Source organism: Rhinoderma darwinii, chromosome 13 (genome assembly GCF_050947455.1).
Source record: "Rhinoderma darwinii isolate aRhiDar2 chromosome 13, aRhiDar2.hap1, whole genome shotgun sequence".
Classification (NCBI taxonomy): Eukaryota; Metazoa; Chordata; class Amphibia; order Anura; family Rhinodermatidae; genus Rhinoderma; species Rhinoderma darwinii.
The window spans coordinates 28481976-28497659 of NC_134699.1; the positions used below are offsets into that span (position 1 = coordinate 28481976).

At 40.8% G+C, this 15684-nt stretch overlaps 2 protein-coding genes across 8 annotated transcripts in view; one reads left to right on the plus strand and one right to left on the minus strand.

Moving 5' to 3' along the window:
* Positions 1 to 15684, minus strand: part of EZH1 (enhancer of zeste 1 polycomb repressive complex 2 subunit) — a 519099-nt gene that overhangs the window by 360339 nt on the left and 143076 nt on the right. The gene's annotated exons all lie outside the window — the stretch shown is intronic.
* Positions 6161 to 15684, plus strand: part of WNK4 (WNK lysine deficient protein kinase 4) — a 158821-nt gene continuing 149297 nt past the window's right edge. Inside the window, exon 1 of the mRNA XM_075847024.1 lies at positions 6161 to 7276. Within this exon, the coding sequence (XP_075703139.1) occupies positions 6641 to 7276 (636 nt within the window). The 5' untranslated portion in view covers positions 6161 to 6640. The remainder of the gene's footprint in view (positions 7277 to 15684) is intronic.

Sequence of the window (15684 nt, forward strand, 5' to 3'; positions counted from 1 at the left end):
GCTGGAATGGTTTTCTGGTGCCATGTCACATTTGCAAAGGCCCTGATGGGACAAAACAGTAGAAACCACCCAAAAGTGACCCCATTTGCGAAACTACACCCCTGAATGAAGACACTGCAGGGCTCAGAACCGCAGGAGCGCTATTTGGCATGCTGATTTTGCTGGCTTGGTTTTTGGGCGCCATGTTGCTTTTGCAAAACCTTAAAGGTACCAAAGTACAGTGGTAGCCCCCAAAAGTGACACCATTTTAGAAACGACACCCCTCAAGGCATTTATCATTTGCCTGTACATATGACAGGGCTCAGAAGTGAAGAGCACCACGCGCATTTGAGGTCTATTTAGGTGATTTTCACACCATTGTCCCACAATTGCATGGCTCTAAGGTCAAATAGTAAAACAAAAGTAGTGACCCCTATTTTGGAAACTACACCCCTTAAGGCATTTTAAGGGGTATAGTAAGAATATTGATCCCACAGGTTTTTTTATGAGAAATTAATGCGCAGCAGATGGTGCAAAGTGAAAATTGCAATTTTTCGCTGATATGCCATTTTAGCACACAACATGTTGTGCCCAGTTTGTGCCACCGCAGACAAATATCTCATAAAATTTTAAGCGGGTATGTCGATGCCATATATGTGGACGTTAACTGTTGTTTGGGCATACTTTAGGGTTCAGAAGGGAGGGAGCACCATTTGGCTATCGGCGTGCAGTTTATGCTTGGTAGTAGTTCTGTTTGGGGTATTGCTGATATTTGATTTTGTAATGTGGGGGCATATATAAACTGTGAGGTGTACATCAGGGTATAATAAGAGGGTATAATAATGGGGTAAATAAATAATAATTCATAGATGTGTGGCCGGTGTCGCACTGATAAATGGTGCCCAATCTTATCCACTTTTGGAACACTCTGCACATTTTGCATCACCATGTTCTGAGAGCCAGAACGTCTCTATTTTTTCTTCACCTGAGCTTTGTGAGGGCTTATTTGTTGCGGGACAATCTGTAGTTTACATTGGTACCATTTTGGGGTACATGCGATTGTTTGATCACTTTTTATTAAATTTTTTTGGCCAGCAAGATGACCAAAACCAGCAATTCTGTTATGTTTTTTTAAACATTCTTTATTTTTGGGTATTTTCAACAAAAATAAATCAAAACAATCAAGTAATGCACAGCAATACAGAGAATATGCGCAACCAGCATACATAGCCGGCATATGAAAACATAGAAAGAACAAAAAGCAAATAAAAAAAAGAAAACAATCCGTATTATGCATATAACACTTTCATATAATGCAACATATACCTCTGTACCAGCAAGGAAGAAACACATAAGGTGGACAAGATACATGGTTATCGGCAAAACCTAACAATACATCACCATCAATGCATTCAGGACAGTGGGCACCGCGTCAGACGGCATCAGAACCACGACATGTGATAAGGCGTTATTTCCATACTCTGTATCGGATAGAGTAGAAAGAAAGTAGGCGGAACCAGAGGACGCACAATCTCGCTATCAGGACGGATCAAGCCAATTCCCCCCCCTGAAATATCCTACGAGGCCTACGCGTAAAGTAAATAATCGTCCGACTCACAGAACTCCTGCCATTCCTGCCAGACCAATCTCCCCGACCGTGGATGATCCTGCTGGGCCTGTGTTGCCTCCTCCATTCTCTGCAGATGTAAAATCTTCTGGAACCATTCAATAATGGTTGGCACGCTACTGGACTTCCATAACCGCGGAATAACCGTGCGTGCTGTGATCAACAGGAAACTAATCAGAGTTTTCGTGTATCTTTTGATCGCTCCAGGGAGCATGGAAAGAAGCAACACCTCCTGCTATGTTTTTTATTTTATTTTTACGGCGTTCACCGTGGGCTATAAATGATAATTTTACTTTATTCTACGGGTCGATACGCTTACTGCAATACCAAATGTATATAGTTTTTTTTTTACGTTTTGCAGCGTTTGCGCAATAAAATCACTTTTTTATTTTATTTATTTCTTGTGTCGCCATATTCTGAGAGCCATAACTTTTTTATTTTTCAGTCAGAAAAACTGTGGGAGGGCTTGTTTTTTGCAGGACTAGCTGTAGTTTTTATTGGTACCGTTTTGGGGTACATGGGACTTTTTGATCACGTTTTATTCCATGTTTTAGGAGGGGTGGTGATACAAAAATAGATCGTGACATGCTTTTTTACTTATCTTTTTTTGCGGTATTCACCATGTGGGAAAAATAACATTACAGTTTTATAGTTTGGGTCGTTGCGGATGCTGCGATACCAAATTTGTGTACCTTTTTTAACGTGTTCATTTTTTTCCTATAATAAAAGACTTATTATAGGAAAAAAAGGCAATGTTTGTTTTTATTAACTTGAAACTTTTATTATTACACTTTTATTCAACTTTTTTTCTTTGTCCCACTAGGGGACTTGAGGGCTTGCACCTCTGATCTTTACTCTAATGCATTGCACTACCCACGTAGTGCAATGCATTAGAGCTGTCAGTCATTCACTGACAGCAAGCCTATTAGGTCCCATCTGTGGGCGGGGCCTAATAGGCTATCGTATGTGGCAGACCAGGAAGCCATTGTTAGGCCTCCAGTTGTCATAGTAATGATCGGCAGCCTAACGATCACATCGTGTCGATGCCGATTGATACAAACTACTAAGATGCCGTGATCGCTTTTGATTGCGGCATCTAAGGTGTTAATGACAGGGATCGGAGCTAGCTCCGTTCCCTGCCGTTGCAGCACGGTGTCAGCTGTAACATACAGCTGGCACCGGCGGCTGATGTCGCAGGCTCACCTGAGCCTGCGCCATCTTTCTTTAGTGACCGGAAGCCTTTTAGGCCCCGGCTCCGGGCTGGACCAGCAGGCTTCCGTACTTGGCAGACAGGAGGCCATTGTTAGGCCTCCGTTCTGCCAGAACAGCCATCGGAATCCCGCAAATCTGCTAGGAAACAACATAGATGTGGCGCTCACTTTTGAGAGCTGCATCTAAGGGGTTAATCAGCCTGATCGGAGACTAGTTCTTGTCCTGGCCATGCAGCAGGGTATCAGCTGTAATATACACCTGACACTCGCTGGCGATGGTGCGGGCTCAGCTTCTGAGCCCGCAACAGCAACACGACGTACCCATACGTTGTGTTGCGTTAAGTCCTTAACGACAACGACGTACCCATATGTTTGATGTTGTTAAGGGGTTAAATTGGGGGACAAATAAATTGGATTGGTTGTGTTTGGCTAGTTTCACACCACATCTTTGCATCCTGTTGAAAGGTCCAGGTTTGTTTTTTTTACAGGAAACAACAGAAAGCCTTTTAAAAACAACAATTGAAGAAAGGAACTGCAGCACTCAAGATGATCCAAAGAAGTGTATTTGATTTATTCACCAAGAATAAAAACACTTGCAACGTTTCAACCCATAATTGGGTCTTTATCAAGCATCAACAAAAACAGCAAATAAAAACAACAGCACATTTTTGACGGATTCGTTGTATCCAGGTTGTTTTTGTTTTTTAAAGGTCTTTCGTTTATTGCAAGTTTATTGTAAAATAAAACTGAGGTCAAACAGGATGTTGCAACAAACTGACTATCCTGTAGCATCCTGTTGCCATAGACTTCCCCAAAAAATATTTTTTAAAAATGGATCTGTCAGGATCTTGTTGTTCAAAAGGACAGAAAAATTAAACAGTCTCCATTTGTCTGTCTGTGTTCAAATCTGGGTTCCTTTGTTCCACTCCGTCATAGTAGCAGAACGAGAATACCAGAAGCACCGTATCCATCGCATTACGGAAACCGCGGTGCCTATTGACTTTAATGGCTTCCGTCGTGGTCTCTGTGATTTTGCAGGACAAAATTACTGGCAAAATGAGAGAAACCATGACGGAAATCCGAAGGAACTTATTACAGTCAATGGGTTACCTCAGGGGCATTTGGTATATTATATGATGCATCCGGCACTTCCATTGTTTTTGTTATTCTTATCCAATGAAAGGACAGAATAACGGAAATTCTAGCACAGATGTAAACGGAGACTAACTAGCAAACATAATAGGCTGCAATTATGTCACATCCCCAACAGATGGAGTGCTTTTAATACAAGCAGTTCTTATATAATAAATCTCTCAATTACTTGTATAGTATGTGTTCTAGTAGTCCATTCCGTTTGAATGAAACTAAAATCCTAATTCAGATTTTATGGAGGCCCCAGCATATAGGAAAAATTAAATGTCAAATTTTGAAAAGTCCAAACTTTTACTGAAATGTACCTTTGCTTAAAAATGACAAATGTAAGTTTTCAGTGAAATTCTGCCTCACAACACCATACTCTAAATAGCTTATAAGTACTGTGTGCTATTTACATCACGATCCCTAAAGGGCTGCGAGGAGAACCGTTACAGAGCTCTGTTGGGGCTTTTCTCACCCCCCTGCACCAGAAAAATGAAAACTGACCACAATAAATGTGTCAGCTAATGATGCGCTCCTTGCCAGCTTTATAATTCATTGCTGACAATGATCGCTGCAGGTCCCATCATGTTCTGTGCTGAACAATTTCACTAATCACTATCCTTCTACAGCTGCCACTGATATTGATGGCAAAGTGGATTTATTCACCAAATATTCACAGCATAGTTCCACTTTCTCAATAAAGGCATTTTCCAGCGTTATTATATGCGTATGAAAGGGTTATTCCCATCTTATAAAGTGATGGCAAATCGCTAGGTTATGCCATCACTTTATGATCGGTGGGGACCCAAACTCCGGGACCTTCACAATGCTAAGAATGAATGGGCCTTTGTGCTGATTTAGCGCTGCGTCCCCTTCCATGGTATTCCATGCACAGCGGCGCCTTTGCCATCCGCTGTGCAGGAAACTGCAGCCTGGTCCCGTTCAAGTGAATAGCCAGTGAGTGGCCAGGAGCATTGCTGTGCAGAGAAAACATAGAAGGGACCTCCACCTATTATAAAGTGATGGCCTATCCTAGCGATATGTCATCACTGGGAATAACCCTTTAAGGTTTATGCACCTTTCTGACCCCACTTTGACCTTCTTCCACGTCACTAAATAAATTGAAAAAAATACACAATATCATCTTCCCCTCTGGATCATGGGTATCTGAAAGTGTTAGTGGTGTTCACCTATTTATAGTTGCCCCAGGCCATGGTTTGCAATTTGTTTGTACATTGTAGATTCGTTAGCAAACAAATGGAAGTGAAATGGTCTTTTCATTTGAACATACTATTAAGCACATAGCATATGTTTGCCACACTAATTAATCGCAACTTTCATTTCAAGCTGTTCAGATTCTCAAGGAATTTTGAGTAATATAACACACACACACACACACACACACACACACACACACATACATATATATATCAATGTCTTGTACAACATATAATGACGTGCTTATGCCAAATTGTTGCTCATATAGTGCATTATATTCATGATTAAATGATACTATGTTCAGGGATAACTACTGACACAGTTACGACATCTTTCTTTTTATTGTTAGTAAGGTAAGTGGTTAGAATGTGCCCCAGGTGCTGCGCACAAGGAGGTCCACCAACAAGTCTAGACCACAGTATTTAGATACAGGGCTAGGGCAGTTAATTGAACCCTTGCCCCCTGTTAACGAATGATTGTATTTACAACTCTGCACAAAGTCTGCACCCAGTTCACTCCTGGAGAAACAGTATAGCATTAGCAGCTTACTGGAATACACTGCAATGAACACATCCTGATGAATAATAAAGTGTTGTTTGTTTGGTTTGTTTGTTTGTTTGTTTGTTGCCAAATACATGTATTGATATGTGATTATTGGTTTCCTAAATCTCTGTGTCTGAATTGACAGCTCTGAATACCAAAAGTTTCCAGGGGTTTTATCATCTTGTGTTTGATGCATGGATCACTGAGGAAAAACCTGTTGTGTGTTGCACTGTGGGGATAGATTATGCTGAGTGACTTCAGAAAGTATGGGTGTTTGGGAGGAAGGGACTAGTAAGTAACATCATTGCACGCCCTCGTTCATCGCTAGACAAGGTATAGCTGTTGCAGATCATAGGAGGAGCGTGGCTGGAGCCTGGAGGAGGTGTTCCTTAGCTGTGTGAGAAGGCTGGCTCTATCTACTCTGTATACACACACTGCAGTCACATGAAAGTAAGATCAGATTCTCTTTCCACCGGCTGAAGCTGTCACTAGCAGTGACTTTAGGAATTGGAGACAAGAGAGAAGAACCCAGGTGCAGAACTCCACGCTCATCCTGCTCACAATTCCCAAGTGACACATTGTTGCATCTACAGGGACACCAGAATTGCTGATTTGTTGTATAGTCCTCGGACTTATGGATAAGAAGATGGAGCTCAGCAGCTGATGTAGCAGTTTTGCAAGTCTTGCTTCGTGCAGTATTTTTGCACAAGTGGTGATATTTCTTCTGTGATATATCTAGGCTAGGTTTCTTACTTGAATCTTGACTTATTTAGTGAGTATGTGGCATAATAGTGCCAAGGCCATGTGCTAAGTGCCATTCAGTGATCCGCAGGTAGTTACATTTTCAAGGCTCTACAAGTCAAGGAATGTCTCCTAAGTCATACTCTTGGTAACCCAAATTCGCTTTTAGCTGTAAAACGGGGATATGTTTGCTTTTGGAGTACCTTCAACTCAAGCCATGTCTCAGACAGAAGTGGATTTGGCAGGATGTGGCATCTCATTTGCCTCGGTTCTGCCAGAAGATCCAGCCGAATTGTCCACTCTTGCAGCCTTGAGGAGAAGAAGACTTTCAGGCAAGGAGCCTAGGAGGAACTCTTACCAATTTAACAGGAGAAGCTCTGCTCAGTTAGAACTATTGGGTTATGACCCACCAGGAACTTCTTTCTCCTCGTGGTCACCTGAGGAACCGACCCCTTTGGAAGAGAAAGTGGACTTTATCCCTGAGGTATCTATTGGTTCTACCAATCTCCCATCACAAAACACCCAGGCAGATGTTCTGCCATCTTCAGGAACATTGGCCAGCATTGTGGACATCAGCTCTGAGTCTGAGGATGAGGCCAACAGACCCGAACGACCTTCTGTTCCTGCTCCCAAACCAGTAGTGACAGAAAACAGAAGAGAGCAAGAAGAGATTGATGAGAATGAGACCAAAGCTGTGGCCACCTCACCAGATGGGAGATACTTGAAATTTAACATTGAGATTGGAAGAGGATCTTTTAAAACGGTGTACAAGGGTCTGGATACAGAAACCACAGTGGAAGTGGCATGGTGTGAACTTCAGGTAAGACAATGATCTTTTCTATCTGTCTTTAGGTCTATATTCATGTCTCAACACTGTGCCATCCCCTCAATTTACCAATTATACCCCAAGGTTCCAACATCCCTCATATCCTCTTATATTTTAGTTAGCGAAAGTAATATAAAAAAATACTAAATATCATTGTAATTGCAATATAGTCCAATTTCTATACTGCTCCCAAGCTGCTCTGTACTTGACAGGTTCCTATAATGTAAATCCAAACCTGCCTGCCACTTGTCATATCAACTTTCTGTAAATGAGAGTCTAGATAAACATGGACAGATTCTTCTTCTAAATATGCCCTTGTATTAAATCTATGACAGGTTGGATAATGTAGGACAACACTGTAAGAAAATGACATAATTAGGAGTAAAATAATTGTTAAATGTAATATAAATGATTTTACCAAATGGGGTTGTTATATAGCATGCTCAGAGATGAGGTCGGGATGTAATTCACTTTCATCAGACTATTGAATAGGCCCCAGCTGGAGCATTTGTAAGTGTATTCAATTAAATAGGCTCATACTGTATATTAAAAGCACAATCTTAAAACACGTTTGACTTGTAAACTTGTCCATAGATCATACTACTATGACGCACTGTACTTGCTGATTTCTTGCTAGTTGACTAATATTAGAAGCTAGTCTTTCATGATACAATTATTCTGTAATAAAGTGGTACATGTTATGCTCTTACTTTCAAAACATCTATATCAAAATTCATTCACCGTGTGGTGATCTCAGGGACTAAGTAAAGAAATATAGTATAGAAAAGTATTTCAGCTCACCGGTATCCTGCGTCTCCTATAGTTCAATGCACAAACCCCACTCAGGTACAGCGTATGGCAACAGCAAGCAGAGTACGGTCCAGTAATCCATACTTTATTGAAAAAGCATTTTCAAATCACCCGACAATGCGAAGTAACAATACAAGACTGTTTACGCGTTTCAAACGCCAACTGGCTAGGCTATGTCTAAGTATGCAGTTGGCATTCGAAATGCGTCAGCGGTATTGTATTGTTACTTCATTTTTCTGGGTTGATTTTAAAATGCTTCCTCAATTCTTCAATAAAGTCCCCATATTGTCAAATGGATTACTGGACCGTACTTTGTTTACTAAGAAGAGAAGCAGTATTTGTTGATTTCCATTCACAATATCCATATGGATATGTAAGCTATAGCTATGAGCACAATTGCAATTCATTTTTTAGCATGGGCTCCTGTGACTGAGCAGCACCTTCTCCCACCATAGATACCACACCATTACTTATGGCTGCATCCAAATAAAAACACCTTGTAGAGTGTCAGCCTTTAGTCTCAGTGCAAGCACAGGGGCAGTGGGGATAGGCACAGACTCTTGTGCTCCTGTGACTGAACTACTTTTGCACAACTTGCATTCTGATAACATTTGTGATGCAGTTTTTCTTGTTTTAGACAAAACTGGGAAATTATCCAAAAAGAGGATAAGTATAAAAGCTTTCAATCATATTTCTCCTCCCTTTAGACTCCGTCCTGGTTATAGCTATAAAAAAAATCTTTAAACAAACTGCACCAAAACTGCCTAGTGTGAGCTGGGCATTTTTTATGGGTTTTGATACATATATTAGAGCAGCATATATGCTAAATGTAATAATATAAATAAATAAACTATGTACGATGATGCACATAAAAACATACAATAACTGTATAATTAGGGTGGAATGATTATACAACAGTGTTCATCTACCTATCGCTCTGTCTGTCTGCTCCTGTGTCTACTTAGTTTAGAGACAGTAAAGCTTGTGTTGTATTGGTAAAGAACAGTGATCAATGCCGGGAATAACTCTCAGTGGTGCCAGGATGATATGAATAATTCAGTTTTAAAGATTTTTATCTTTGCTCAGTCTATATTTGCTAGGAGACAATGCTTCAGACTGATCTCATTTGTCTGTTCACCCAATATTCATAAAAAAAAATTCTGCTATACTAGAAATGATGAGACCCATTGACAGTAAGCCTTATTAACATTTAATGTACCAGCCCCTGTAACATCACAATGCTGCCCATAGATCTCCATATTATAATTATAAACTTAATTATCATAAATAATTTTTCACGTTACTAATGATGTTATTACTCTTTATAAATTTCACAGTTCCTTGTGTTCTAAAAGTTGCATTGGGGAGACATCAAGCTTGGGCATCGCATCAGCTTTTATTGTGCAATGAGACATGGCAGGTGGTATTAAGCAACTTCATCCAATGTGTGCAACTGCTGACGCTTGTTCAGCTACTGAACCACTGACACACATGCCACACTCATGCACTTCATAGATGTTAATGGAAATTCACACTATTACATGACATTCCCATTGTCCAAGCAGAAAGCCGTACAACTTGAATCATACAAGTTGCATGTATAGTAAAGGTCATATCAACCATGTGAGTCATGGGCTCAGAGGTGAATGTCCATACATTACAGATGGAGAACAGGTAAAACAAAAGGTGCACAGAAGTAATTTTCAATGTACTGTCACTTCATGATCTAAGGCCTTGATGGCACCCTAATATCTCTCAACATTGATAACATATATTGCCCCATTAGGCCTCATGCACACGACCGTAAAATCACCCGTTATTGCGGGTCGTTATTACGACCCGCAATAACGGGCTCATAGGCTTCTGTTAGCCACGGGTACCTTCCCGTTTGCTCACGGGAAGGTACCCGTGCCGTTAAAAAAGATAGAACATGCCCTATTTCATGCCGTAATAACGGCACGGGCATCCCATAGAAGTCTATGGGGCTCCCGTAATCATGGGTGGCTCCGTGTGTTCACCCGTGATTACGGGAGCGTTGCGAGGTGAGGCGAGGTCAGGGGACTACCCGGTCTGCAGGCCACAGCCCAGTGGCGTAACTACCGCCGGGACTACAATGAAAACTATGGCAGAGCGGGGAGGTATCTCCCCGCTCTGCCATAAACAAAAGACATGTATCCCCTATCCTGTAAAAAATAAAAATAAAAGACGTTCATACTTACCGACAACTTCCTGCTTCTCCAGTCCGGTCTCCCGCCCGTTGCCTTGGTGACGCGTCCCTCTTGACATCCGGGCCGACGTCCTGGATGACGTTTCAGGCCATGTGACCGCTGCAGCCAATCACAGGTCAATCACAGGCTGCAGCGGTCACATGGACTGCCGCGTCATCCAGGGATGTCGGGCTGGATGTGAAGAGAGGGACGCGTCACCAAGACAACGGCCGGGTAAGTATGAATTTCTTTAACTTTTATTACAGAAAAGGCTGTCCCTTCTCTCTATCCTGCACTGATAGAGAGAAGGGGCTGCCGATTAGTGCAGTGCTATTTTGCTGCCAAAAACGTGCTCGTAAATACGGGTGGAATACGTGTGACACCGGACCCATATTTACGAGCACGGGTTCGTAAATACTGGTGCAAAACGGGTGGAATACGTGTGACACCGGACCCGTATTTACGCCAGTATTTACGGGTGTGAAAAAATACGGTCGTGTGCATGAGGCAATGTATTACAGGTACATTCATTGTGCTTACATCTAATATGTTGTAATAAGCTAAATGCTATGTACAAATGGTTTGTCTATCATTTTATGAATCTGTTAATTTCTGCCAACAAACTCGTACATTACTGCCAGGTGTTCCTTATGCTTGGATTCAGAGAGTGTGACATTCATCAGTGACATGCAGCTAAGATTGGGTTCAACAATTTTTTTAAAAAAAAACATATTAAGCCCTTATTCATACAAAGTGTTATACGTCCGTGTTACGCGCGTCGCACGGACCTATGTTAGTGAATGGGGCCGTTCAGACTATCAGTGATTTTCACGTAGCGTATGTGCGCTGCGTAAAACTCACGACATGTCCTATACTTTCCCGCGTTTCACGCAGCACGCACCCATTGAAGTCAATGGGTGCGTGCAAAAAGCGCACGGCACACGGAAGAACTTCCGGGTGCCGCGTGTGATTCGTGCAACAGTAGTAAAAAGAATGAATGAAAACAGAAAAGCACCTTGTGCTTTTCTGTTTGTAAACATAAAAACAGTGTCATAATGATGCCGGCTGCGCGAAAATCAATATGCTGATGCCACACGGACCATTTGCGCGCGCAAAACAGACACGTCCGCGTGAATAAGGCCTAAGGCACATTTACCAAGCAGTTACGCCAATAGATAATTACAGTGTAGCATGCACCATGTTCTCCAAGACGGCACACATTGAGGAACAAAGGGCAGCTAGATATAGAACCTGTCACTTTTCTGCACTGAAAGTTTTTATATTTAGATAATTTATCTTATATTTACATGTTCTCTAGTACATCTCTGTTCCGAGCAATGGTTACTATTGTCATTTTTAAAGGGAAACAGTCCACCAAGCAGGCATAGCAGGACAGACTCTATTACACGCTATATATAGGTCTGTCAGTGCTGCCATGCATAAGATATATATTGTACACCCTTCAGTCACGTGTCATGGTAGTGTGATACATCTAATTGTACGATATCTAAAAGCATCATTACTTTTTTCTCAGAGTTCAATTGTAATTTTCTCTTTATTTTATCACGTATTTTCTTCATTTAGATAGAGGGCTTCGATGGGACCTTGATTCCAACCAAGGCCTTGTGTTCTGTGCAGTTGTTGGAGGACTATAATATAGAACATGAGAAGGCTTGAGCACAAAAAGTTAAAGAGAGCCTGTCATCACATTTTCGCCTCCCAAACTGCTAATACCGCTATAAAGGAAAGGATGATCAAACATATCTATGTTGCCCAAGTCAGCTTATCGTGAACCATAAAAAACTGCTTTTATTCCTCCGTGCGTCGTATGCAGATGAGCACTAAAGAGTCCTGAACCCAGGAAGTGTCCTGCATTCTAAGCAGAAACCACGTAGAATGCAGAACACTTCATGGACTGCAGGACTCTTCATTGCTCATTTACATACAATATCCAGAGAAATAAAATCACTTTTTTAGTTCACAAAGGGCTGACCTGGGCAACATTGGTATATTTAAAAAGGGATCATCCTTCCCTATATAGCGCTATTAGCAGTTTAGGAGGCAAAATGTGATGACAGACTCTCTTTAACACTTGCTGTTTAAATCTTGACAGGCTGTTTTGCTTTGAGGGTTCCATGTGTCCGCTCCTAGGAAAAAAAAGCTTAGTTGTCAGGCAGAGCTGTAGATGTCACTGACCACTTGTGCCTGTAGACATCTGTTTGACTTCAAAAGCCAGGGCATCAGGTGCTGTTTATATTCTTCATTTAACAGATAATTTGAGTGATCTCAGCTGCACGTAAAACATAGCAAAAATAAAATAAAACCGCAGATCTCAGGAGAAAGAATTTTGGTTGAGTATGTGTTTATGTCACGCAGGAAGTAAATACAATTTTACAAGAGATGTGTATTTAAGGTCAGCTTCACACAGTCGTAATACAGGTGCGTTTTAATGCCGGGTTACTTGGATCCCCCACAGTTCTACTGAAATGAACAGAGTACAGAAGAACTTGACATTTTACGGACATAGGAAACAGCCTTCGTTTTAGATTTGATCTAGTTTATGGCTCACTTTCCAATATCTGAATCTTACTCATTCTAAAATGCAACTCTACTCCCATGTATGTGACCTTCTCACATACCAACCTCATTCAGACTTTGTGTCTTTTATGTAACTTTCTCCATCCTCTCTTTTTATAAATATAGTTCTAATTCTCTTTTTGACCTTTGCTTTACTGATGCAACATGTTTTTAATATGCCCTTCTCTACCTTCCTTTATTATTCACCTTGATTCTACAACCAATGTGTTTTGTTTATTTCTTGTCTACCTGTGTCTCACTATTTTTACAGTTAACTATAATTCTGAAGTAGAGAACATTCACCCACAGTATCCTTTTCCCTCACCTTCATCTGTCTGCCTTTACACAGCCTACCTACATTCAGAGTCCTGGTCCTCCTTCCTCCTACACTCTACCCCCATATTTCTACAATTTACTTTTCTTCCAACTTCCCCTCTTAAGCTTTTTCCCTATATCTTGTATTGTCCATTGTATGTTCAGTTAATATTATACATTCAAATAATCATTCCTATTATTTTCAACCAAACTATGTACCTCTGATATTTGATGTTTACTCAACCCTTCCTTTTCAGTATAACCTCCCTCTAGTGTAACCTCCAAAGCTATATCTCTACTGCTTTATCTTCCAATGCTTTCCACAACTTGATGAATAGAGTACTTCTTAAAACACACCTGGTTCACCTTATATTTAGTGTCTGGAATACAATCTCAACATTAAAGGTGACCTATGGTAGACCTCAGAGTGATACCCTGATAGACTTAAACTAGTCAGTGTAATCGTATCCACTAAATGACTCCCAAAAATGCCAAAATACCAAACGGTAGGCCAAAAAGAAAGCCCTTCCTGGTTCGGTAGAGTCGCATGCTGTATCACATGATTCCTCTTAGCCAATTAGCATCTCTAAAAAAGATCCACTCCACTACTACTCCTCATCCATAGTATTAAAATACTTACCACACTGGCCCACATCATGAAGTTTGGCTTAAACACTGACAAAAGAAGCTGCAAATCACAAAGTGTGACAAATTTGTGTAAAATGCGTGACTTTCTCATTACTTGCCAAATTTAAAAGTAGGCATTGTCTTCAAAGAAGTGTCGTTTTAGTCAAATTTATCAAGCCTAAAAAATGTGCATTTTGTCACAAATGTGCACATTCTCATAGCAGGCGTAGATTTATTTTTCTGCCTCTCAGACAGTGTAAAATCTATTAAGAAGAGTGCACCTTTTAATAAATTTGGCACAAATCAGGCCAGCTATCTCTTTTACTTGGACTGGCGTAAAATACGCCAGTCTTAGTAAATGTGGGCCAGTATTTTCTCAGTTGGACACATTGTAATTTTGTGAGAAACTTCCAAAATGTACAGATATCTATCAACATCACATAAGAACTTAACTTTGTATGGAAAGTTCTCAAGAGGGATCATCTTAGTGTCTAATGTATTCAAATGTAAGTTACCGGGAACACTTTGCAGCATTTATACATTTCAAGGGTATTATTACAAGACATGACAGCTGGCCACATTGATAATGATATATGATTCAGAGGCAGAACATATCTAATTCTGAGTTACACCAAGGGTTGTGTCTGACATGATGCATACCTAGACAGCTGTCTGTCGTCCTAAAATTAAAAGGGCAGCAAAATGAAAGGAACAGCAGTATTATCATGGCCTGTCATTTGGAATGGCACAGCTAACACTGTAGCATCGCATGGCACCAGTTTACAGATACTATAGCTGTGACATAATCTTTCATCTATAGGCTAGTATGATATTAAAATACCACCATGTGCTACCATACTTCTGTGACGCATCAGCGAGGATAACTGCAACTTTTCAGTCCAATGATTTAAGTTTGGTAACCTTCTTGCCATCACATAGCACAAGCAGTCGTCTAGCTCTTGCTTACGGTTAAAAGGGTTATGGTAAGGCTATGTTCACATCATCGGTTCCGTCCGACCTTTCCGTCGGAGGAACCGATGAATGCAAAGTCAAATGGAAACCATAGCTTCCGTTTGCATTACCATTGAGTTCAATGGTAATGCTTTAGTTGCAATTGGTTTTCGTTTGTTTCCGCTCCGTAAGGTTTCTTTTTTTTGTGGAAACAATAGTGTAGTCGATTACGCTATTGTTTCAGCAAAAAAAAAACGGAAACCTTACGGAACAGGAACGGAAACAAATTACAACAGAAGCATTACCATTGAAATCAATGGTAATGCAAATTGAAGCTATGGTTTCCGTTTGACTTTCCGTTCATTGGTTCCCGCAACGGAAAGGTCGAACGGAACCGATGAACGGAACCCAACGCTGATGTGAACAGGCCCTAACTTCAAGAAAGTGATAAAACCTCACCAAATATTGTATTGTTCTAGTAACTGAGTGCATGGTCCCTTTCAACTATCCTCATTTCCAGAGTAGGTAATGTAATAGACAGGCGACTGATTTAATGTCATCATTTATTGATTATTAATTATTATTTATTGAGTCTGTATTGTGATCATATAGCTTCTAAACATGTTTTTGAACAAGGAAGGGTAATGACAAATCTGGCATCTTTATAAACTAATGCCTGACACTCACTAATCCCCTCACCCCTCCTAAATCCTAGTGTCACGCTGCAGATCTACACGGGGCAAACATCTTAAACTGTCTACATAGCTACACACAAACACAGATATAAATAGATTCTCTCTACATACTTACACTCTGGGTAAACCTTGGACATGATCTGATTGCTTAAAATCTCTACTGACTAAAGGCCTTTTTACATCGGCCGATAAGCAGCGGGTGCAGCGAGCGGCGATCAAT